This window comes from Colius striatus, chromosome 6 (assembly GCF_028858725.1).
Source record: "Colius striatus isolate bColStr4 chromosome 6, bColStr4.1.hap1, whole genome shotgun sequence".
Lineage (NCBI taxonomy): Eukaryota > Metazoa > Chordata > Aves > Coliiformes > Coliidae > Colius > Colius striatus.
The window spans coordinates 41,534,458-41,559,431 of NC_084764.1; the positions used below are offsets into that span (position 1 = coordinate 41,534,458).

Genomic DNA, 24,974 nt, shown 5'->3' on the forward strand with positions numbered 1-24,974 from the left:
TAAGGTTCTGAATTTGACAGCTAGAGCTAAAAAAAATTGGCTTGTGGGTGCATCATAATCTGTCTCAAATTGCCTTTAACAGATACTGAAGTAAAAGGGAAAATGATCCAGGCAGCACTGGCCCATTACACATGTGTTCTGACTTAGGGTTGCTGCTCTGAGTCGTTCTGTTGTGCATAGTTGAGGTGTCTGCTGTGGTGCCCAAGCCCTAAATCACTCTGTGCTGTGCACAGCAAGCGAGACTGGGAGCACTGCCACTGCCAAAACCACCATTAGCCTAAAAGGACCTAGAGAACTGCACACACAGCTTGCCCAAAACAAACCAAGCTTTGCTTGAAAGTTGTCCTGGCAGGAAATTGCTAAAAGGAGAAAGATAATAGACTTCAAATGTGAAAGAGTGCTCGTCCTCAACGGGGTTTTACAGCCGGTGGGTTGGTGTGAATGGATTGAGAACTGTAACGGGGAGCGTCCCCTCTTCAGGGGCTTCAGAGCGACTTGTGGCTTTGGGATATCTTGTTTCCTTTTCCTTTTCAAACTCAAGACACAAAGATCACTTTTAAGGACCTATTCTTTTTTGACAGGAACATTTGCCAGGCTGCCTTAAGCCATCTTTGGGCACAGAGGGTCATTAGTAAAGGTGACGTGTGTATACTCTAATCGTGTTCTCTTACAATAAACAAGGTTTTGATGTCCCTTAATTTTTAGAGATTGCTTGTGAACAGGAAATGTTGCTTTGTATTTGGAAATACCACCATGTGTGTAGCTTCTGTCTCTGAGAGCCTTTCTGTTGGAAAGGAAGGTGCTTGTTTGTAAGACAGGACAACTCTCTGTTAGGCGCTTCCAAAAACAGATCAGGAAGGTGATCCTGGCCTTAGGGAGCTTGAAGCTCTTCTTATTTACCAATTTGCCAAGCAAATTGTTGTTCAGATCAAAGCTGGAGAAGTGAGGGGCAGGAAAGAGGCGTGTTGGATGTTCAAGACTTGCTGGTGTTTTCCAGGCCGCGGTTTCTGTCGGTGTCGTCTGTATTTCTGTCAGAGCCCGAGTGCAAGTTCGGGGTCACTGCTTAATTCCAGTCAGAGCACTTTACCATTCACCTTGATAAACCTTCCCCTGCAGTTTCAGCTTGGAAGCCGTACACTTCCTCAATCACGCTCCTAAATTGTTGCCTGGTGTTGCCTGTGCTATTAAAAGATGGCCATGTGTAACCCCAGGGGTGGGTGAGCTGAAGCCTGGCGCTGAGAGCTATCCTGTGGCTGCCGTGGGAGAGCTAAGAACAGCGTTGATGTTGTGTTTCTGCCACTCTGTGCAGTGGGGAGGTGACTGAGGTCTGACTCCCAGCTCCATCGCCCTCCAGAACTGTTGCATCTTCCAGCCCTGTGCATCTGTACCCCTCCCAGCTCTGGGGCAGCCCCTTGCAGCTCCCCTTTGCTAGGCAGCAAAGCTCCAGCTGGGGCTCCTTTGGCCAGAGCTTGCTTGGGTACACACAGGTGAGTGAGTTCCAGCCTGGCTGTCCCAGAGAGCATCAGGAATGAACCCCACTCACTGCAGCTCATGGTGTGACAAGAGGAGGGTGTTCACTACCAAGAGTGCTCGTTTTTTTGTAAGCACTCTGGATTTTTTGAGTTCAGAGTCAATACCAAACTGCTTCTGGAGAACAGGAGTTTGAAAGCCTGATCCTGACCTGCAGCCCAGCTGCAGTGGGAGCTGCATGGGCACAGCAGTTCTGTAGCTGACATCTCTCTGAACGTTTCAACCTGTGTGCTGAGACACAAGCCCAGTTGGATGCTGCTGTGCATCTTGCTTACGTTTGATCCTCCTCAAGCACAGATCTGACTTGTAGTTGACAATTTCCATATGCTCAGGTGAGGAGCCAGCACACTATTATTTTTAAACACTTGTAAGCATGTTATTTATGTGAGGATGGCAGGTTTTACTTTATGTGATTAAATCCTAGAGACAAAATGCCTTAAAAGCCCCATAAATAGGAAGAGCACACCTAGACAAATACTCCTTACTCTGTATGGTTCCTTCTTGATGAACTGATGGATTTGAAACTTCTTTTAGGAATGTAGGAAAAGGTACTTGAGCATGTAACTCTTTCAAATTCTGTTTCAGGCAGTACTGCAAGAACCTATAAATCAACAATGCTTTTTCTTTCCCTTTCTGTAGCTTGTACCTCTGTTTAAACCACAAGTTACATCTGAAACAGATACGAGATACTTTGATGAAGAATTTACAGCACAGATGATAACAATCACTCCTCCTGACCAAGGTAAAAGTTTTCCCACATGTTTCCCACAATCTTTTCCAGGCCACCAAAAATCATTTGTTTAAACTTGCTGGTTTTCCACATACTTATTTGACCAAGAAATTGGTAAATTGATGTGAAAGAGCGTAGCCAGCAGGTCAAGGGAAGTTCTTCTCCCCTTCTGCTCTGCTGAGGCCTCATCTGGAGTCCTGTGTCCAGTTCTGGGCTCCTCAGCTCAAGAGGGACAGGGAACTGCTGGAGAGAGGCCAGTGCAGGGCCATCAAGATGATCAGGGGACTGGAACATCTTCCTTGTGAGGAAAGGCTGTGGGACCTGGGGCTGTTTAGTCTGGAGAAGAGGAGACTGAGGGGGGATCTCATTAATAGTTACAAATATCTCAATGGTGGGTGTCAGGAGGCTGGGGCAGCACTTTTCTCTGTTGTATCCAGTGACAGGACAAGGGGTGATGGGATGAAGCTGGAACACAAAAAGTTCCATTTAAACATAAGAAAAAACTCTTTCAGTGTGAGGTGAGGGAGCCCTGGCACAGGCTGCCCAGGGAGGGTGTGGAGGCTCCTTCCTTGGAGGTCTTCAAGACCTGCCTGGACACATTCCTGTGTGACCTGATCTAGGTGACCCTGCTTCTGCAGGGGGTTGGACTGGATGGTCTCTAAAGGTCCCTTTCAACCCCCACCATTCTATGATTCTATGAAAGTTTCCCCATGTCTTTCCATTTTGGGAAATGGGGGAAAAAAAACCCCAAACCCTGTTTTAGAAGACAGTTGAAATTATTTGTAGTGTTATCTTTTCCAAATCTGCATGTTGTCACTGGAAGAGAAGGCCAGTGGTGTCCTGGGGTGTGTTAGAAGGGATGTGGGCAGTAGGTTGAGAGAGATTCTGCTCCCCCTTTACTCTGCCCTCCACAAAGATGATGGAGTGGAGCCATCTCCCTTCTGATGAAAGGCTCTTCAGCTTGGAGAAGACTGAGGGATGATCTCATTCATGTTGACAAATGCATAAGGGATGGATGTCAGGAGGTTGGAGCCAGGCTGTGCTCAGAGATGGCCAATGACAGGACAAGGGGCAACGGGGACAAGCTGGAACAGAAGAGGTTCCAAAGAAACACAAGGAAGAATTTCTTCCCTGTTGAGGTGAGGGAGCACTGGAAGGGGCTGCCCAGATGGGCTGTGGAGTCTCTTTCTCTGGACACATTCAAACCCACCTGGATGAGTTCCCGTGTGCCCTACTCTAGGTGGTCACTGGATGATCTTTCAAGGTCCCTTCCAACCCTTAAGACTCTGTGACTTTATCTGCAAGCTGTGGAAAGCAAAGGCAACAGTACAATCTTCTGAAATACCTTTGTTCTTGTTTGCTTGCTGAAAGTTCCAAAAGGGTGGCAGACTGTTGCTTACTGGGTGTTTTGTCCTTTTTCAGATGACAGCATGGATTGTGTAGATAACGAGAGAAGACCTCATTTTCCTCAGTTCTCCTATTCAGCCAGTGGAACCGCTTAATGTTTCGCAACGTTTTGCCATTCAGCAACAAAACAGACTGCATTTTGGGGACCTTACTTCAATGGACACTAGAGAACTTTCTATATGATCTGAATTACAAACTGTGTTTGTATTACGATTTAGATGAATTTGTAGGAAGCCTCACAGATTCTGTATTTAAAACGATCCTTTGATGCGTTTTTGAGAAGGAAAACAAATCCATTCTTAAAAGTATTACATCAAGGCTTTTGTGCTGAGTGAGTGACCATAGGTTTTGAAGAGTTACACACCAAAACTGTTTACTTTAGAAATAATTAAGGTATTCAACATATCAGCGACTCTGAGCAGAAAAATCCCCTTCTTTTATTTATTTCATACAGTTTCATTATCTAAATATAGAATCTGCACTCTGAACAATTAGATTTATATAGGAAGATATAAGACTTTAGTAGCTAGTGCAATAATATAAGCAACAAAGTGAACAAACTCTGGAGGGTTACGGTTCAAACTCATTTTGGACAGCAGCGAAGCGTCATCCGACTCCAGAAAACCAACTTATAGGAACAGCATTAATGGCCTCAGTGAGGTAAATCAAAGCAAAAGAAAAACAAAGCAGAAGTTATTTTTGTTATACCATCTGCTCCAAGACATTACATCTCCAGCCAAAGCTGCTGGAGCAGCCACGCTCTCCACACGAGCGCTCCATTCTAGGTTTCCTGATCCCACCTGCAGAGAGCTTTAGGGAATCCTTCCACGCTCCGTTCCCCCAGCTCATGTCCCTCTCGTTTTCACCGCTGTATGAAAAAGCCCCAGACAGATTCTAAGTGAGAAATCAGCTGAGTGAATGAGTCAGACAGACAGAAGTGACCTTTTGGCACTGAAGGTAATGATTCCTTGCCGCTTGGGGTCGGTTGGTTGGTTTTGGTTTTCTTTTTCAATGGAAAAGATACATGAACATATATAAACACTTCATGATTTGGGTTTTTTTTTTTGCATCATGCCAGATCATTTCTTCTTCCTTGAGTGTGCATTAAAAGGTATCAGCCAACAGTTCATGGTGCCTTCTCACTCTCGAAGATTCACTTTAACAGTGTTTCCCGTGGATAAGAGGAAAAAAAAAAACCCCTAGGTTGAAACTTCATATGTGTTTGAATAATAATGGTGTTCAAAAAGTGATTTCTTTCCTTTGTTTTGTTTGTTTTTCATTTTTTTAATCTTAGTGGAGAATTCCCCACGCCCCACTTTTGTTGTATCACGTTTCTTTGTAATTTTCATAAAGCAGTCTTTCTCTGTCTCAGCTGCCAAGGGATTTATTCCACTGTAGGTTGTGTTCTCTCCCTTTTTGTTTCTTCCTTGTTTTTTTTTTTTGTTGTTCTCTTAACTATATAAAAAATGCTGACATGTACTGCACTTAACCACCATTGAATTTCTTTCTTTGAAAGGGAGTTTATGATGCAAAGGCTCTCCTTCCCCTTTCCATCAGGAGCTGCTGTGCTTGCACAGAGGGACCCACCATCACCTTGCCTTTTCTTTAACGACATTCAGCTCTAGTATTTTTACTCATGATATGAAAAGTTTCCCTCCAAATACTTAAATAAAAGGTTGCTTTAACAAGTTAGGTTCTTATTTCTTGGGGTAGGAGCCTTCTGGATTCGTAGAGATGCTCCAGCTGCTCCAGTTTCTGGAGCTTGATGTGCGTGTCACTGAGGGATTTCAGCTCTTCTGCTCCTCCTCGGTCGGTTCATCTCTGAGCTGATCCTTATGCAAAGATCAGTTGGGAAAATGGTTGTTAACAGAATTACACCCTGTGCCAGGAATAGTTTGTCTTGAGGTGAATGAGGACAGGCCTCACTTTACTGTCCTCCTGATGCCAGTGAGATTGTGTTGCTGATCTTAAAAGGTATCTCAGTTCCCACCACTGGGGCCAGTGCACAATATATAACACTGCCTTTCCTTTCTAGGGACTAACTGGTCATTCTGGGCTGGAATGTCCCTTTTCTAACAAGAATACAGAGAAAAAGACCCTCCAAGAACAGCTGAAATATGCTTCAAACTGAGCACAGGAGCTGCAACTGTAGTTAAACAGTCACAAGGATTTGTGGTTCCAGGAATAAGCTGTAATTCCCAGGACAGTCTCCTGCACATTTTGTGCAACAAAGGGAGGTGAAAGAAGGGATCTGTGTCTCTGTAGAGACTGATGCTGGACAGCCTGTCCCATTCTGCAGGTCTGATCTCCTAACTGCTCTCCTTCCTTTGCTTCCAAGCCTTCAGCTGACTTTCCAGCCAGCCCAGGGATGATGTTCAAAGAACTCTTCTGCGAGCCTACAAGTCGTGACAAGTTCTGAACCGACACACCTCGTGCATCCAAATACAGCAACACAGATGCTCAAAGGTTACCATTATGTGCCCCAGGAAAATCTGGCCTTTCAGATGCAGGAGCAGGCATGGCCTGGGTGCTTGTGTGATGTCTCAGAACAGGATTTTTCTGCCAAGTGTGGCTAATGGATTTTTATTGGAATTCCCATATATAAAGTGGGACTCAGGAAACAAAAAAAGCAACCAGAAACATCTGGGCACCTTAGTGATGTTGGCAGCAGTGAGCTGGGAGGGCCACACCTGGGAGCAGAGGCTTCTGGCTATTGACCCTCTTTTGCCTATGGTTATCCCTGACACCTTGCCTGTTGCCTGCAAGGGAATGATTACCACTGTTACAGCTCTCTCCCTGCAAACATTAAATGTGTGCTTTAAATTGGCATTTGGCACAAAGTTGTGTGACCTGAGTGTCACTTCACCTCAGGTTGCCTTTGTCCCAGAGACTGCATCAATCTCACACGTTGCTTTAGGTCTTTATTTGAAAACACCAAACTTTTCAAACTGTTGCTACAGGCAGAACCTCCTCATTCTGCCTTCTGGCATGGACAAATGTCATCTTGCTCTGGTGTTGTACGTTGCAGGAAAGGTGATGCATTGCCAAGTGCAGGGGGCTGGTGGTACAATGGATGCCACAGCCCAGGAACGTGGTTGGAAACTCAGGTTAGAGGAAAAATAGGGAAAAAAGCTTTGGAAGAGCGAGTCAGTGAGGTGCAGCTGTGTGTGTGCCAGAGGATGGCAGCTGAGCACTGCTGCTGCTGCCAGGTGGGGTTGCGAGATGTGGGCAGAGCCAGGTCATTCTGCAAGTTCCATTTCCTATTCTTGTGTGAAACAAAACCATCCAGTACAAGCCCATTAGGATATGGCAGGCTGTCCTCCCTCTGAAGTGGGCAAAGATCACCATGGTTGATAGCACTCCCTCTCTGCACAAACTTTGCCCTCTCACCCTCCACAAGAAAATAAACTCTTTCTTCTTTTTCCCCCCCCTGCACCCTCACCCCTCCAGCAGGTACCCTGCAGGTGCCCTCCAGCTGCTGCACTGCTTGCCTGCACGCCTCCAGCATCTCAGCTGCTAGTTGAATTTCTTCCTGCTTTTCCACCTGAGAAGCAAATTACAGTCATTTTTTGGAGGTTTGAGGGTAAAACCTTCCCTTGATTGTTTGAAATGGATGATCTTTGCTTTAAGTGGGGGTGTATTTTCTTGTCTGCTGCTTTGGATTGCTTACAGGCATTTAAATTAAATACAAGAGTATTGCATTCTTCATCCTCCTGTTTGTGGGCTTCTTTCAATGTTTGTCAGAGAGAATATACCCTTTGGTTGTTTTTAGAGAGTGTGTGCTAAGTCAGGTTTTTATCTCCAGTAGCAGGATTTAGGATGGTGGTTCCAAAGTAGAGGTCACAACCTGTGGTGGGAATGCAGATTGCAAGGAGCTGGAGCTGCAGAAGAGAAGAGCTGCAGCCCCCACAAGTGTAAAGTGCCTCTGAGAGCTGCTGTCTGTGAGATGTTTGGGAAATGATCAGTTAGGAGAGCTGTTTGATTTATTTCACTGTGTCTGAAAGAGCTTCAGAGGTAAAAACACATTTGAAGAAATGGGCGAAGGCGAGAAGATCTTGTTTCTTCAGTTTTGCAAATGAGTGTGTTTGTCTTCCACTTTTAGCTCAATTTTCTTAATAACAGGGAGGTTAATTGCCACTAGAAGTAAAGCAAAAAGAACACACAGTGCCTATAGCAAATGGGAGCTTATTATCCCAGTGCAGCTGAGTGTACAGACGTGTGCTAGCTCTGTCTAATGGGACATATGTTGCATTCTAATCAGGTGATGACTGGTTGTTCTGTGGCTGAAATCATTTGAAACAAAACCATTTTGTTACAGAGCTCCCCACGTGGCACCTTTTGCTTTTCCTATTAACTTTTGTAGCCACTGGGCACCATCCTGGCCTGGATCAGGAACTGTGTTGTCAGCAGGAGCAGGGAGGTGATCATTGCTCTGGACTCAGCTTTGGTAAAGCTGCACCCTGAGTCCTGTGTCCAGTTTTGGGCCCCTCTCTACATGGAGGTGCTGGAGAGGATGCAGAGGCTGGGCTACCAAGCTAGGACAGGATTTGGAGCATGTTTCATATGAGGAACAGCTGAGGGATCTGGGGCTGTTTTCCTGGAGTAAAGAAGGCTCAGGGAGACCTTCTCACTCTCCACAACTACCTGAAAGGAAGTTGCAGCGAGGCAAGGGGTTGGTCTGTGATCCCTGGTAACAAGCAATAGAGCAAGAGGAAATGGCCTCAAGTTGCACCAGGGGAGGTTCGGGCTGGATGTGAGGAGGAATTTCTTTGCTGCCAGGGCTGTCAGGCATTGGAAGGGGCTGCCCAGGGAGGTGCTGGAGTCACTGTCCCTGGAGGGGTTTCAGAGCCAGGTGGGTGTTGCACTGAGGGCAATGGGCTGGTGGTTGATAGGTCTGGGACAAAGGCTGCACTCCATGAGCTTAAAGGTCTCTTCCAGCTGAAACCATTCTATGATTCTATGAGCAGATCAAGGACTTTGTATGTGAAAACACTACTTTCCTCTCTGTTTTTTTCAGTGTGCTTCCAGCTCTCAGTTTCTCTGAAGCAGTGCTTCATGCAGTTGTGAGCCTGGTGCTGCTCACTCTGTCTCTAGGAGTGTATGAACTTCTCCCTGTGTTAACTGTAAACCCACTCTATGCTAAAGATTCCTTTTGTATGATGTTTTTCCCCACTCTTTCTTCATGCCTGCTGCCATATTGCCATAACAGCTTCTACTTGGTGTCTTTGTCAGCTCTTGGAGTTTGTTTGTAGAAGCAATGACAACAGGCAGTGGTTGCTGTGGTTTCTCTACAACTATCTGAAGGGGAGCTGGGGTTGGGGGGGGGGGGGGGGTCGATCTCTTTTCTCCAGCAACAAGTGATAGAACACAAGGAAATGGGTTCAGGTTGCACCAGGGGAGGTTTAGATTGGACATGAGGAAGAACTTTTTCCCTGAGAGCGTTGTGAAGCATTGGAATGGGCTGCCCAGGGAGGTGGTGGAGTCACCATCCCTGGAGATACTGACCAGAGATGAAGTACTGAGGGGTATGGTTTAGTTTAGTGATGGGCTTGGCAGTGGGAGGGGAGTGGTTGGACTTGATGCTCTTAAAGGTACATGCCTGGGAATTCATCACCATTGGATTAAAGGGATCATAACATACCTGCTTAAGTGTTACATTGTTTTGGAGAAAAGGAGAACCAGTAATGCTGTTCTGCTTAAAGTGCAGCAGCTGGAACAAACTGGAGCCCTTTGGGGAAGTCTTGCTGACAGTGTTGGAGCAGGGGCACGGAGCAGGGCACTCTCCAGAAATCCCTGCAGCCCTCGAGTCTGGGAGTCTGGTCAGTGATTCAGGTCCTGGATTTGAGAGCATGTGCTTTAGTGAAGGAGGTTCTTGGTTCTGGTTTTTCTGTCATCTCTGGTATGTATTTCTGCTTCCAGGCTGCCACAACCGAGCGTCACAGTGTGCGTGACTTGGCACCAGCCTTGCTCTGAGGTGCTCCCAGGGGTAGAAATGCTGTATTTTTCTCATTTTCTCTTACATCATTGGCCCTGGTCATCCCAAGTTCCCAGCACTTACTGCTTTAAGCAAGAAGTAAGTGTCTTTGTTGAACTCCTACTCAGTTTATTGCACTAGAGTTGTGTAGGTAATTTCCTCGGGGACACAAAAGTTGGCTACATGGTGTTCTGCTCCTTTGTCACTTACTGAGCTCTGGGTCATCAGTGCAGGAGCCCCAGCCCATGCCCTTGGCATTGCTCTCAGTTGGATGTTCTCAGTTTCCTCCTGATATAAGAGAAGACCCTGAGTGATATTTAGTGTTTGAGGTGTGGGGTGGTGTCTGCTTTGGGGATTTACCCACTGCCAGGCTCCTTGGGCTGTTCTAAGGGCTGTGTTGTCTCCCCTGGGCACTTTGATCTCTGCTCACTGCTGGTGGTGGCAGCTTTTCCTCCCCACAGTGTCACACCCCAGATGGATTCCTTTCGTGTTCTTTTGCCCTGTCTGACAGAAGCTGCTCAGAGATGGTTTTGGGTGCAGGTGGGGAGGTGCAGCTGTGTGCTTGCTCCCAGTTTGCTGACTGCTGTTGGACATGGGCCTCCTGCCAAGCCAGTCCAGCAGCTCCTCATGTCACCTCAGGTCCCTCCCTGGGGAGCCCCAGCATGGCTGAGGGCAAGGGCCGCAGAGGCTCCTGACCTGAAATGGGCTTTTTATTGCTGCTTGGCTGAAGTGCAGAGCTAACTCTGGAGAACAGTTGCAACACCTTTTCCCACACCCAGGCCTGGAGACCACAGAGCATGTGAGTGACTTTAAATAGCAAATGTATTCTAATGCTGCTCCAGTGATTCTCCATGGATGCACAGGAAGATCCAAACATAAACCCCTCCAATGAACTTCAACAGTGAAAACTGCAGTGATGCTGTTCTTGAGATGGTTGCAGCATATGGCAGGCTTTCCATAGGTATGTGTTCAGCTGCTTGATCCAATATTATTGGGGGAAATGAGACTAAGCAGGCAGACAGGAGTATTGGGATAATGAGTACAAGCTGGAACAAAGGAAGTTCCAAAGAAACACAAGGAACAATTTCTTCCCTGTTGAGGTGAGGGAGCACTGGCAGGGGCTGCCCAGATGGGCTGTGGAGTCTCCTTCTCTGGAGACATTCAAACCCAGCTGGATGAGTCCCTGTGTGACCTGCTCTAGGTGGTGCTGCTCTGGCAGGGGGGTTGGGCTGGATGAGGTTTCCAGGTCCCTTCCAGCCCTTGAGATTCTGTGATTGTGTGATTTGCAGGCAGTCAGTCAGGAGTAAAAGATGGACAAGGAAAAACAAAGCAGAGAGAAGGCAGTGCAAGTGCAACCTGGGAAGGTGCAGAGGAAGGGATGAGTAAGAAAGCAGAACAAAATGTACTTATTTACACAGGTGAGGTTGTCATAAATGTAATGTGTAACTAAGATAAAGGCACTAAACTCAGTATCTCCCTTTACTTGATTGTAAAACTCACAATGACTTACCCTGCCAGAGTTTTACTTCCTGTGCTCGTTTGCTAAGCTCTGAAGGAAGGGAGGAGGAAAAGTGGGTGCTTGGTACTAAGAGTGGATTGGAGTCAGGGAGTTGTGAGGAGGGTGGCGCTTCCTGGGCTGCCCTGGAGAACCCTGTCACTCCCATGGTGGAGGTAGGAGAGGTAACCTGACAGTAGAGGAAGGCAGTGAGCGAAGGCAGCGTGTGGGTGATGCAGGGTTGTCTCTGCAGAGCAGTCGTGTCACCTTCCCTCCCAGGTCAGGGCTGCTCACTCAGCTTTTATTAGTGATCTCTCGCTACTGGAGACACACAGACACACGTTACAAGAAAGGGAAAGTCAACAGGGATCCTTTGCAAAGGTGAAGAAGAGCTTGGCTATAAATACACCTGGCTGGCTGCACGCACACGTGTGAGCAGCAGACGGCCAGCTCTGCGGGCTGGTGGCGGCCCCGAGCACTCCGGGGCTGCTGGGGAGGAAAGCTGGAGAAGCACAAAGAAGCTTCCAACTCCCCATCTGGAAAAATCCCCCCCAGGAGCACAGGCAATGGCAAAGCCATCTGTCTGTCTGCTGTAAAGCAGAGCTCCTCTCCTGGGAGCAGGGGAGAAAAAAAGCTGGCACATGGAGGTGGGCTTTCGCTTCCCCGCTGCACGGAGGCGGGATGCACGTTGCTGCTGGTACCTGTAACGAGCAGCTTGCTCGGCTTTGTCCCTTCTCCTGTTTTTTAAGTCAGGTTTGTCTGAATACCAGTTTGCTTTATTTTGCCTTTTGCTTTATGTGATACCTTCTCCCCTCCCCTGTCTCTTCCCAGCAGACATGAAACAATGGGTTCTCTCCTTCTCTCCCCTGCCTCCCCGCACGCTTTCTGTGCCGCCTTCGCCTGTTTCTGACCTGGCAGCCCCTTCTAGAGGGTTTGTTATGAATTGACATGGTTTCTCTTACCTGAAATCATCATTTTCCCTTGGGCAGTGTCCTGCTGCTGGATGCTCCTCAAGCTGCTGTGGAGACTTCAGAGACCCAGTGTTCAGTTAACTCCCTTTCTCGCCTGTCAAACGAAGCTGCAGGGCACTCGTTCCTCACTCTCTCAGACAAATGCAGCTGTAAGGAGCCAGAGGAGGTCTGGTATTGGCAGCACACAGAGGAGTCCTTCCTTCTCCCTGGTGTGGCACAGGGATGGGGGAAAGATTCTGTCCACAGCCTCCGGTGTGCTGCTGCTCTGGGTGTGCTGGCTTTCCTAGAAGATACAACATACTGGAGACAACCCAGTAGTTGTCTTTAGGGATGGATGGATTAGCTGTGCTCTACCACTGAAATGTGAGTTGGGATCTTACAGTTCCTTGATGTAGCAGAACTGGGTGAGCTGAGCTTTGCCATCTGACCCAAACCTCTAGGACCACTTCACATTGTCTGTATAAACCTACAGCCTCTAGGGTCCTGGAGAATCTGGACTGATGTATTCTGACCTAATGAAAAAAACAGAAGCAAGTCTCTCCCATTGAGTTTTAAAAGTGATTTCCTGTTGATATTGTTAATATCAGTTCTGCTGTGGCAGCACAACTGGAAATCACTAGGGTATGAAGAGATAACTACCCAATGCCTCTTTCATCACACACTTATTTCTTTAGTAGAGGCAGAAGGAAAAATACAACCCAAAGAATCTGGTCATCCCTTACTGTCTGGCATCCATTTGTGTTCCAGGGCATTCTGAAAGTCATGAGGTTGTCCAGCTGATAAATGTAAGAAACCTGGGGAAAGCACATCAGATCATTTCTCTGCCCTTTATCTAGCTTATCTTTTCATTGTGGTATGGACTATCAAGCTTAACTTATCCAGAGTTCTCCATAAAACTCGAGCTAAATCCCTGATAGGACATGAACTGAAGGTTACTGATGGAAGGCATTTACATATTCTCTTTAAAATTCTTAAGAACTCTTCTAAGTAGAATGTGGGAAACCAAGCCCAACCTTCTCAGCATCCTCAAGTTCACTGCCTCAGCCTGCAGCCTGTCCACCCTGAGGCCTGTTTAATCCCCTTTTCTAGTGGTGTGAAAGGCTCACAGGCCAAACAAAAATCCCTCCTGCTTCTGCAGCACAGCACCCACTGAGGGCTTCCACCTCTGGCACTCATCCCTCACTATCCCCTGGGCACCCACTGATTCGATTTTGAAGGGGAACTGGGGGGAAATCCTGCCAGGCACTTCTGTAGAAGTTGCCCAAGAAGTTTCAACACCCGATTCCTGGCTGACACTGTCCCATCCTGTAGTTACCCTGCTTGGCTCCAGTTAGTCTCCAGATGCAGCTATGAAGATGCCAGACAATATCACCTCCCTCCCCCTAAGTGAAATGCAAACATATGGACTCCATCAATGCTTTTGTGAGTGGCCCTGTGTTAAATACTCAGCCAAAGCAATGGTTATGGTTAAACACTGACAACAGCAGAGCATAACACAAGTGATGTGCAGGAAATGATCCTCAGCTGTGGAGTTCAGGTTGCCCTGGGCCCCTGGGCAGATTTACCCCAGCCCTTGGGGCTTGGTGTTGGTGCCATCAGCTCACTGCTACAAAACCAAAATGGAATCCACGCTGTCCTCTTGCAAACCCTAAAGAAGTGCTCTTGCAGCTTGCAAAGCCCTCAAAGAATCAAGGTTCTGTAGTGTAACAGTAACTGTACACTGGCAAGGGCTGCCCAGGGCAGTGGTGGAGTCCCCATCCCTGCAGGCACTCAGAAGCCACGTGGCTGTGGCACCAAGGGACGTGGCTCAGTAGTGGACGTGGCAGTGCTGGGTTGACAGCTGGACTCGAGGATCTTGAAAGGTCTTTTCCAACCTCAAGGATTCTATGATAGGGAATCTTTCAACAAACATACAAGCTAATCAAGGATGTATCCACAGCTAAGCAAACCAGACTAAAACAACTGAAATAAAATACTGCTGGAGACAGCTTTAAATATAGACTGACTCAAAAGCATGTGGAGAGCAGTTCTACTGCTGGGGCAAACTGTCTCCCAGCAGGATGAAATACCACAGGGAATGTGTCAGAATAGATTGCTACAACAAATAAACACACACACACACACCCCCAGCCTACTGCATTTTTGGGGTAATCGATGGTAAATTCATATGTGCAATCAAGGTATCCCCAAAGCTTTCTGAACAGTGATGAAGCTTTTAGAGCACATTCCATTAAAATAAGTATCAAAATAATGATCTGAAATTTATGTCCCACCTTCCAAGGAGCTGGGTTTCACAGCACTTTTGCTTGTGTGGCATCTGACCAGATTGTCAAAACCCATTCTTACAGGGTGCTGCAGGGTACTATAACTTAAGTGATTCATGCATGCAGCTGTTGGAACTGCTTGTTGGGTTGTGAAAAAGCTCACGGTGCCAAGTGCTGATCTAAGAGAACTCAGATCTCCATCAGCCGTCTTGGCTCGGAGGAGTTGCTGAACAACAGATGGTAGTATGAGTTAAGCAAACTAAGAAAACATTCCAAGTGGAGGAATAAAGTCAAAAGCCTCCCAAGAACTGAAATTCTTGAGAACACACAGAGAATGGCTTGAACTAGTTTCCACGTCCACTGCAAAGGGTGGTCTCGTTTCTGTTTCTGAAGTGCTCCTTGTCACTTAACTCGGGCAGAAGAGGGACTACCAGTGAAATTGACAGCACAGACATTTCAGATACAGCTCAGAGCCACAGCTCCTGTGCATTAAGCCACACTTGCACTGGAAAACACAACCTTGCACTAAGAAAAAGATGAAAGAACCCGAAATGTTGTCATTTTTGCAAGCCCCAGCAGCACTGAAGGGACAGCACAACACTTCCACAAACACAAAACTTATTAGTGTCACAGCAGAGTGCACAAGCTCTTGCTGTGTCCAAAGCAGTAGTGTCGGCACAGAGAGGAAAAAAGTCAGTACAAGATGTAAAAGGGCTATAGCTATGATCCTAAACACAAATGTGTGGCTACATGAAAGTGCCTGGAGTGGACAAGGAGTGGAAAATTCTTACCAGTGATGAGAGGAAGGCTCCCTAGTTTGGTTTACACTTGGTTCTTGGTCTCACTAAGACAGTGTGGTCCAGCCTTGGGTAGGTGAGGAACAAGACACATTTCCAGCACTTACAAGTGCTTGTGTTCAACAGCACCAACAGGGACTCACATGAAGGAAGCAGTTTTCCATGCAACTTCTTTAGTCCATGTGATGGCTGAACGAGCTCTCACCTTCATGTGAAAATCTGACCTGTCTAAACACAAAGACATCTTTAACAGTTCTGGAAGCTGCAATACAAGAGACTACACCCAACTGAGAGCAAGTTCTCTCTTTTGTGGAGAAGTGAGGACTTCCAGAACAACCTGGAATCAAACCACTCAGCAGAAGATGAACCAAGGTGTGAAGGAAGTACTTGAGCTGGCTTTCTTCTTTTCACATGTATGTGAGGAGACCGTGAACATTTGCACATTGACTCTACATTTCCAGCCTCACATTTCACCAGAACTCCTTATGCTCCTCATCCAAACTGACTGCACTCCCAGGATTCTGAGCTTGTTTTTACAGGGTTTAAAAATACTTGAAAACCTAGTTTGAGGCAGTAAATAACCTTGCTATCATGGAAAGAGAAATGGGAACAATCAGATTACTCATTTAGTGAGGTATTACTCAGTGCAGGAAAGTGTGGGAGAGTCAAGCTCCTCAAATGAAACTCCCTGGGCCTGAGGTACACACACAAACCAATGCACTTTCACATGAGCTACGTGGTTGAAATTATTAATGATTTCTTTAGGCTCTGGAATCTATATTCTGCAAAGTGCTGCACTCTACAGCACAGCCCACCAAAACACTTCAGGATATGAGTAAGTTCCAGCCTAGTTCTAGCAGAGTAAACAGGATGTTAGAGTGGACACACGCTGCCCACGTATCCTTTTGCCAGTTCCTCGTTTCTGACAGCCAGCAGGAACAGATGCTCAGGAGAACAGAAGGAGAATGCAGCAGGTTTAAGAGTGCTGAAGAGCTTCCACAGTACTAAAAGCACCACACGTGAACACACAGCCTTGCAGTCCCAGGAAAGACATCATCAAATGCTCCTGCTTTTGATGGACTCTGAGGGCCACAGACGTGCCCCATCTGTGATCTGGAAGTCACCAGCCTTCCTGGCCCTTTGTGTTGTCTCCAGAGCAACTGAAGCCTCTGTGTGCAGAGGGTTCACCTCTGGATCTGATGCTCAGGGGGAACCACACTGCCTCTGCTCCTCCTGATGCAGCCCAACAGTTTGTCCTTTCCATAACAAGGGCACACAGATTCAGGGGCAGCACAGCCCCCGGGACAGCCAGGCCCTTCTCTGCAAAGCTGTTCTCTAGTGGCTCAGCACCCAGCCCTGGCTACAGGACTGCAGTCAAGGCAGCAGGTCCTGCCTGTGTGCCACCCCTCAGGTTCTGGCCACTGCCCCTAGCCCAGCAGCACCCAGGGACTGGTCATGGCTCTGCTCTGTCCCATCATCCAGGTCATTAGCAAAGATATCCAAGAGCATGGGTTCCAGTAAGGAGCCCTCAGCAATGCCACTGGGGATGAGCTGCTGGTGTCTGACAGCCTGGGGAAGCTGTCACTCACCTCATGGGCCACCTGCCCCAACCACAGCTCTCCAACACAGCTTCTACAACAGCTCTTTCAGGGCCTGTGCTGAAAGCTTTGCTAATGTCAAGGTGGGTGACATCCATTTCTCTCCTCTCAGCCAGTGCTGCTCATCTCATCAGAAAAAGCAGTTAGCTGGGCCAGACATGAAATGACCAAAAAACTGACTGTTCCCAACCACATTCTTGCCCTTCCTGTGCCTGGATGTAGCGCTGGACACAGCACTGGTGTGAAGTCACACTAAGCTCTTCCTGGGGACAGGTCACACACAGCCTGCAATTCCTCAAATTGTTCTCTTCAAAGGATGGCATAACCCTCTCCTTTTCTCAGTCATCAGGATCACCCTCCCCAGCTGCCACTGCCATTCAGAGGGGATGGCCAGCAGCCTCCTAGTTTGCTCAGCACCCTCAAAGTCCACCTTCACAGCCCTACCATGGGTACAGCAACACACCCTGCTCTTTCTCATCTCCTTGAGGAGGAACTTGTGTGTCCTAAGTTAATGTAAGGCAAGAAAACAGGGCGGTTGTGTTTGTTGGGGTTTGGGTTTTTTCTTTAAGAACCTGGTGGTATAATTTCCATCCTGCCTGGAATACAACATCCCTGTTTATGATACCAATACCTTTCAATTATCCAAATTCCAATACAGCTCAAAGAAAAAATAATGTGATGAATTCACATGTACGCATCTGACTTGCATCTACATTTTGCTTCTGTCTCTATAGACAGCAAAACAGTTTGGTTTTGATTTCAGGCTATATTTTATAGATGATCTCTCAAGGTCCCTTCCAACCCTTCAGATTCTGTGACTTGGTGTGTGTAAAAAAAGCACACTGTTTTGGAAACGTTTGTTTTGGACTTAGATGCATAACAGGGATATTTCAAAACAGTGTCCCCCAAAACACCAAACCCCAAACCACAACACGCTGTCAGTCTGACTACATCAATCAATCAAGCTGCGAGGACTTGAGGAGGAGGAAAGAAGTTGGATGAGAATCGACACAAAACTAACGTCGTGATGCCACCCTGTGGCCATACCATGAAGATTCTACTGACATGTGGATGGGAGATTTCAGATCAAGCCTAACCGTCCATCAGACTCAAATCGACATCTGCACAAGGAGCAGGTTTTGGAGCTTCAGTGCAAGTTTGAGAGTACATGTGTAGTAGAAGTGATGAAGATGGTACCTGGTGATACACTCTGTGGATTTTGAGATTGCTGGGCAGGTTCACCAAGTGGACAGCTGACCCTGCTTTGGTTTGGTTGTGTGGGCCATCTGTGGATGTGTGCTCACTTCTCTCTTGGGAAGCAAATGGGGTTCTCATCTCATCTGCAAAACATATGGGAATGGCTCCCCTTGTGCACAGGACTGAGGTTACTTGTGTAACCCTGAATCTGATACAAGAACACACTGTTACAAGATGCTACTGGAGGAGGCAAGCCCAGTGTATTTGAGCTTTTGGTTGAAGTTCTTAGAATGTTGTGTAGTTTTGTTCCAATGCAGCTTGTAGATAATGGGGTCTACAAAGTCATTTACCACCTCAGACTGTCCTCAAAGGAGCATCTGGCATGTCCAAAACCATACATTTCTAGTGTTTACTCACAGATCAGGCTTAAAAGAAATTGTTTCAACCTGATCAGATCAGCTGACTTGCTTTTACACATAAAACTATGTTCTGAGGCTTAGGTTCACCGGTCATGAAGAAGTTTCTGATCAATCTGCAAAATCATCCCTGTAGGCTGCTCTCCCCCAGCAACATGCTGGCTTCTCAGAGGATCTCCTTCCCTCTGATCATCAGGCAAACTTTGATTTTTGACACTTGGAAAAGAAAAGCTGATAATATCAACAAAGCACAGTACAAAAACTAATGTCCTGTTTGATTAATAAGCCAGAGAATTTCTCTGGCTCTCCTACACAGCCCCAGGAGTACCTGATGTGCAGCTCTGTGACCAGGGGCCACAGACAAGACCTTGGAAGTTAGAGTTCATCAAAGAGGAAAATCTTTGGACTTCTCACCCAAGGATTCTTCCCTTCTCAGAAGTTTTTTTTCTGTAGGCAAAATAAAGGTTTAAAGCCAGCCCCTAGTCCTACCTCTTTGCTCCTTTGGGGAAGACTAGAGCAGGAACTTTCCTCAATGATACCTGAGTTGTTTGAGAGATGTGAGTACCTGTGAAGCAGTTTTTCACACTTTCTGAAGCCAGAGAAGCAAGTGGGTAACCAATAAAAAGCATTTCTTATGGGTATGATGCACCACTTCTGTGCAAGAGCTGACCACACTCTTCCATGCTCTTTCTGCCTTGCTCCTCCCAACAGGAGGAGCATTCTCTTACAGTCTCTTATAACCCTCCTGCTCTTTTTCTTCTCCTAACTCTTCACATTGGGTATGTGCCCTCATGAACAACCATCTTTCAAGGGGCTGGCTAGAAGGTAACAAAGAAAAGTTGAAGCCATGAAATCCATGTAATTGTTTAACAGCTTTCTATGACATACAGCAGTGACTAAACGAGCCAAACCCCTGTGCCTGTCAACCACTTGGAAATACAGATCATTTGTAGACAACACGTCTCATCTCTCCAGGAGCCTAGAAGCAAAACACTTAAAAGATTCCTTCCTAAAAGTAACATTTAAATAAAGTAACTCACAGATTCTTTCCATTCAGAAATCTCAGCTCTGTGTTTTCAGCTGATTACCACAGGAATAACCTTATCTGCCTTGTGATACCTGACAGCTGGGAATAGCACCAGAGATCTGCCATCATCCTGACTTTACTAGATTACAGTTCTGAAGAGACAGGTAACACTGGGGAATTGCTGCACACTCTAATACTTCCACTGTGAGCTTACCTGGCTGACCTAAGACCTCTTCCTTGAGTGTGGGGACAAGATACATTTGTACAGGTGGCCAAGAAGGCCAATAGCATCCTGGCTTGTATCAGAAACAGTGTGACTAGCAAGGCCAAGGCAGTGATTGTCCCCCTGTACTCAGCACTGAAGTCACACCTCAAGTGATGTGTTCAGCTCTGGGCCTGTCACTACAAGGACACTGAGGTGCTGGAGCATGTCCAGAGACGACAGTGAAGCTGAGGAAGTGTCTGCAGCACAAGTCTGATGAGGAGCAGCTCAGGGATCTGGGGGGGTTTAGTCTGGAGAAGGGTGGACTGAAGGGAGATATGATCAATCTCTACAACTACCTGAAAGGGGACTGTAGTTAGGGGGAGGTTGGTCTCTTCTCCTCAGTAATGAATGAGGGACAAGAGGAAATGGAATCAAATTGCACCAGGGGAGGTTTAGATTGGAGATGAAGAACAACTTTTTCCCTGAGAGGGTTGTCAGCTCCTGTCCCAGGCTGCCCAGGGAGGCTGTGGAGTCCCCATCCCTGGAGATATTGCAAAGCCAAGTAGCTGAGGTGCTGAGGGCCACGGGTTAGTGGTGGGGCCTGCAGTGTGAGGTGAGGGGTTGGACTCGATCTCAAAGGTCTTTTCCACCCAAACAGTTCTATGATTCTACAACTTTATGTTTGCTCACAACCAAGGCTGGAGTAGGAACCAGCAAAATCTCTCCTTTTAACTGGCTACAGAGAACAGGGAAGCACACTAGTTGCATCAATGCTGTCAGCAGACCCAGAGCTGAAATGATCCCCCCCTCCCCTCCAGAGCACAAACACTTTTAAAGTGGCTCTGCACAGTTTTACAACAGGGACAAAAAGAACCTCACCTTACCCCTCATTGTGGCTGCCACAGCCAAAGCCCTGCAATGTGCCACTATTAACTACTGCTCTTCAGAAAGAGCCACCACTCACTCTTGGCTAAAGCATTTGCTCTTCAGTTAGCTGCAGTGTTCCGAAAAGTAAAAGTACCTAGTAGGCTTTCAAGTGCACATCAAGGATGACCTCACAAGGGATAAATAAAGTCTCTCAACCTCCATTGCAAGGGCCTTGCAATTTCTCCAAAGAGAAATAGCTGGAGTGGAAGGGAAGAAGGGAAAAAACATTACTGCACACAAAACACACTAAGCACAGTTGAGAAGACTGGACAGTGTAAATGGCAGCTTTGGCTTTGGGAATTCTGGGCAGTTTTCTCTCAGTTCTGTTCCTTTTTTCCTACAGCCTGAAATCAGCCTCTTAAGTAACCACGTTCCTGATGCAAAGCCCGTGTGCCTCAGTATACAGTGTAGTGTTTGTCTTACACAGGGTTGCAAGATGAATAGCCCAGCATTTTTTTATGTATCAAACTCACAAAAACAGTAACAGAAAAACCCAGTGAGGGCTTTCCAGTAGTGCTTAGTGACAGCTTCACTCCCACAGCACAAATGATAAAAAGCAAACTGGTCTCTGCAGGGAGATGAAATGAGGAATGAGCTCGTTGATGAAGACGTACACTTGAGTGCTGACTGTTTTTCAGACCACTTCCTGAGCTAGTTTTGCATGAGTGTTCAGGACAATATGAAATGTACAGTGTAGACATGAATATATACAAAACAAGCTCCTTTCCAAGAAAGACCTTGCAAGAAAGGTACAGAAAAATGAAGTTTTTGACACTTCACTATTAAGAAAAGCCTTTTTTGCTCCAAGCTTGATGTACCATTGTTCTATCAAAGTTGCTGTGGGAAGTACAATTAAAACCATTCAAGCTGTCAGCAATCACAAGGTGCTGTTTTCACAGAATCTTAAGGGTTGGAAGGGACCTCAAAAGATCATCTAGTCCAACCCCCCCTGCCAGAGCAAGATCTCCTAGAGTAGGTCACACAGGAACTCAGTTTAACCCAAAATCAGCATATTCTGTATTTGGAAAAGCCTTCAGGCCTGGTTGATTTTCCCAATTAGCTCACAAACAAAATGTTGTGTGTCCAGCATAGATTTACACCCACCTGAAAGCACACAAGGAACAACTCATTTCTATTCTGATCCCACAAAAGTATGTCCCAACATGAGCAAGCAGAAAGACACTGGATAAATATCCTGACTTGGGTATCACATAAGGACCACCAGGTAAAAGTATAAAGCAGCTCTTTCCAGAGAGGCATAGCAAAACTAGGGAAAACAAGAGAGTTGACTCACAATAATCTAGAAAGCCTCAAAATATAAAAGTTTATTTAGCTACAATATTAAAAAGTACAATATAAAGATATAGAACATGGAAATTCCACAGTTAATTCACATGCTAAAAGGATTGACCAGCCGTAAGGAGACTTCACGACATTTACGGGCATCTTGGCCAGAAAAGCTAGTTCATCAAGTTTCAGACTTGAAATATTGAACAACCATTGCAGAGAACTTGCTCTCCCACATCACCATAACTAGGGGGAAAAACAACAAACGAGAGAGAAAAAAAGAGAAGCAAAAGAAACAAGGTCAGTGTGTCTGTTTCTGGCAGATAAAGAATCTCATCCTGTTCCATTATCAACTGTAGCCACGGGACTCCCACATAGCACATTCAATACTTCTTTATATCATAGAACTGTTAAGGAATTTTTGTCTAGTAGACATTTAACTGCAAGGCTAGTTTAGCTTCTCATTAAGATCAGTCTACTTCACATAAGCATCTTATTTTCTACCTTTCAGACAGTTTTACTGCTGCTAAAACAACAAGAGATAAGTCCTTTATGTGGATGAGCTTGGTATCTGATGGGTCTTCACACATTACAGCCAATTTTCAAGACACAGGTAACTAAAAGCAGCTTAAAAAAAAGTTCAAGAGGCACTTACTCAACAGTGGAGCACAGAGAACAGGTAACTGTGCTACAGGAGCTGCAGAGTCTGCTGCAGTTCTGGCAAACAAATTGGTCGCACTGTGTACACGCTTCCTTGACATCAGCAGTTCTTACACACGACGAACAGGCTTTGGAAACTCCCACGGGTGGAACTGCTCGGAAAAGATGGAATTAAGAAGAGACGTCCTTTATAGGAAAGCAGAGAAAGCACCTGGAGGTTGTAAGAACTGCAGAGCGTGGTGTCTCCACTCAGCACTACAGCTGCAGGTGGCAGCACTTTGCAGAGCACACTTGCAGGCAGCTGCTCAGGGCTCGTCAATTACAGCAAGACCTCCGTGAGACCCTCGAGCAGAACAGACGTGCAACAGTTTGTAAAACCACCGGTGAAGCCCAAATCTAACATTTATTTATTCACACGCACCCGCACCTCCCACCGGGCCCCGGCACTTGATACCAGAGGTACGAAGAACAGAACAACCCTCCTTTGACAGATAAGCATGAAACAGACCCCCTTTGCCTAGTTTGTATACAAAGAACGAAGGAAAGACCCCCCCTTGTTGTAAAACTTTGCACAAACATACGGGCAAACTGAATTAAAATCTTCCTCAAAGACCACCAGAGAGAGAGACTTCTCCCCAGCTTCAGTACCCTTTCACGGAGGCAGTTTTGCAGACTTTTAGGAACACTTATTCTCTTCACGTAAATACTGAGTGTGGTTCCGTCCCTTCCGTGCATGTTAGAGACCCTGCGTGCCCCCAGAGCTGCACTAAACCAACGTCAGCATCCTCAGCCACCGCTTGTTTTGGAGAGTTACTCCCGGTTCCGCTCTCCGGCACCACACTCACCCTTCTCGGTGGCTGCGGGCCGCCTGCGCAGCTTCCCGTCGTGGCCGATGAGCAGCTGCCCGCTCCAGCGGCGCCCGGTGCTGCCGCCCTGGGCCTCCCCGCCCGGCTCCGGCGAGCGGGCGGCCGCGCAGCTGGCGGCGGGGCCGGCGGGACACGCACCCTCCATGTAGGCCTGGGCGCCTCTGAAGAGCAGCCGGCGGGTCCTCTCTGGCGGCGGGAGAGCAGAGGAGAGTTAGGGGCGGCTCCTCCCCGCCCTCACTGCCGCAGGCCCCGGGGGAAGCGGGGAGGCGGAGGCGGCAGGGGAGGCCCGCAGGCACGGGCCGGGCCCGCCGGGGTGACGTGACGGCGGCGGCCCCGGCGCTGCCCCCCTCTCCCGCTCCCGGCTCACCGAAGACCTCGCGCCGGTACTCCTCGCCCCTCACGCCGCGGCTCAGCTCACGCAGCCCCACGCGCGTCTTCAGCTGCCGCGGGGCCGCCTCCGCGAAGGGCCACGAGCGCTTCGGCATGGCGGGCGCCCTACCGCCCCGTCCCGCCGCCCTCACCAGCCGCCTCCCGCCAGCGCCGCGCCGCGCGGGGCCAATGGCGGGGCGGCAGCGCCAGCGCGGGGCGGGATGAGGCGCTGTCGCCTCAGGCCCGGCCCCGGCGGCACCATCCTCACCCCTCCCGCTCCTCCGGCCCTACTCGGGCTGTGTCGGGGCCACCTGGTTATTGTCCTCGGGGAAGCGAGGCGTGCTCAGGGCTTCGTCTGCAGGGAAACATCGCTTTCTGACGATACGATCCCACTGCCGCCCCTCAGGCGTCTCCGCTTGCACGGCTGGGCCTCGGTGTAAAGCACCCGACCGGGCAAAGCGAAGCGAGGTTCTGGAGCTCGGGTTTGCCCACAAAGCTTCTGTCCCCGCCAGCGGACTCATCTTCTTTTCCGCAAGGCCTGGGGGCTACGTTTGTATCTAATTCTGCCAAAGTTTTAGCTGTCCGGGTGGTGTAGAACCAAGAAAATGTAAGTGCGACAATGCCCTTTGGTTTTCGAACCAAAGGAGGCAGGAGAGGCTCTGGCTGGCCAGGGCATCAGTTAAGAACAGGGTGGATTCGCCACCGTGGTGCTCGGTGAGGTTTCGGGGACTGGTGGTCGGTTTCAGGTAAATCCCGGAGTTCCCTGGGCCTTTCTGCTGCCACCGTGTGACAGGGGATTACTACAATTAAGTTGTATAAAGTAAGCTGCCTATAGCAGCCTAGGTATCGTTTCATGCCTTAAAAGCCTCAGGTTCAATTCCAAGTAGCGGTCTGGTTACTGTGTATACTTTGAAAATTGCTTCAGAATTCAAACCTTCACGTGTATGTATGTTAGCATTCTGGGGAAAAAAACCCTCAGCCGAGTGTAGGAGCAATTTTTCCATCAATAAACACCAGAAGCATAACTCCCACTACCTGCTGAACTGCTACTAGTTTGCAGATGCAACCACACTGATTTCACACAGGTGAATGTGATCTTTCTCTGCAGAGCTGATCAGCCCAGCCTTATGGTCTGTGGAGTGGGAGCTGTGGTTGTTATGTACAGCCATTCACAAAAAGCCCTTCTGACCCCCAAAAGACTGACTCCTGTCATGGTTTCTCCAGCAGACCACACACATTTCATGTACTTGCAAA

The 24,974-nt window shown here is 47.6% G+C and overlaps 2 protein-coding genes across 13 annotated transcripts in view; one reads left to right on the forward strand and one right to left on the reverse strand.

Moving 5' to 3' along the window:
- AKT1 (AKT serine/threonine kinase 1) overlaps positions 1-5,355 on the forward strand; it is a 77,068-nt gene extending 71,713 nt beyond the window's left edge. For all 4 annotated transcript variants that reach the window (XM_061998650.1, XM_061998651.1, XM_061998652.1 and 1 more), the window contains exons 13-14: positions 2,170-2,272; positions 3,683-5,355. In XM_061998650.1, coding sequence (XP_061854634.1) covers positions 2,170-2,272; positions 3,683-3,762 — 183 coding nt within the window. In that variant the 3' untranslated portion in view covers positions 3,763-5,355. The remainder of the gene's footprint in view (positions 1-2,169; positions 2,273-3,682) is intronic.
- On the reverse strand, positions 4,100-23,889 carry SIVA1 (SIVA1 apoptosis inducing factor). Of its 9 annotated transcripts, XR_009818953.1 has the most exons (7): positions 23,719-23,889; positions 23,331-23,537; positions 22,481-22,637; positions 15,163-15,396; positions 12,099-12,390; positions 9,309-11,457; positions 4,100-7,804 (listed from the first exon to the last, which is right to left on the reverse strand). XR_009818953.1 is itself a non-coding variant. In XM_061998656.1 (4 exons), exons 1-4 carry the CDS (start codon positions 23,834-23,836, stop codon positions 15,342-15,344), a joined length of 537 nt encoding a protein of 178 aa, XP_061854640.1. In that variant the 5' UTR covers positions 23,837-23,889; the 3' UTR covers positions 15,033-15,341. The 9 variants fall into 9 exon arrangements, 2 of the variants coding, with proteins under 2 accessions (XP_061854640.1, XP_061854638.1); XR_009818954.1 differs by having other exon boundaries at positions 4,100-11,457; positions 12,099-12,254; XR_009818952.1 differs by having other exon boundaries at positions 4,100-11,457; positions 12,099-12,313.
- Between the last annotated feature and the right edge of the window lie 1,085 nt (positions 23,890-24,974).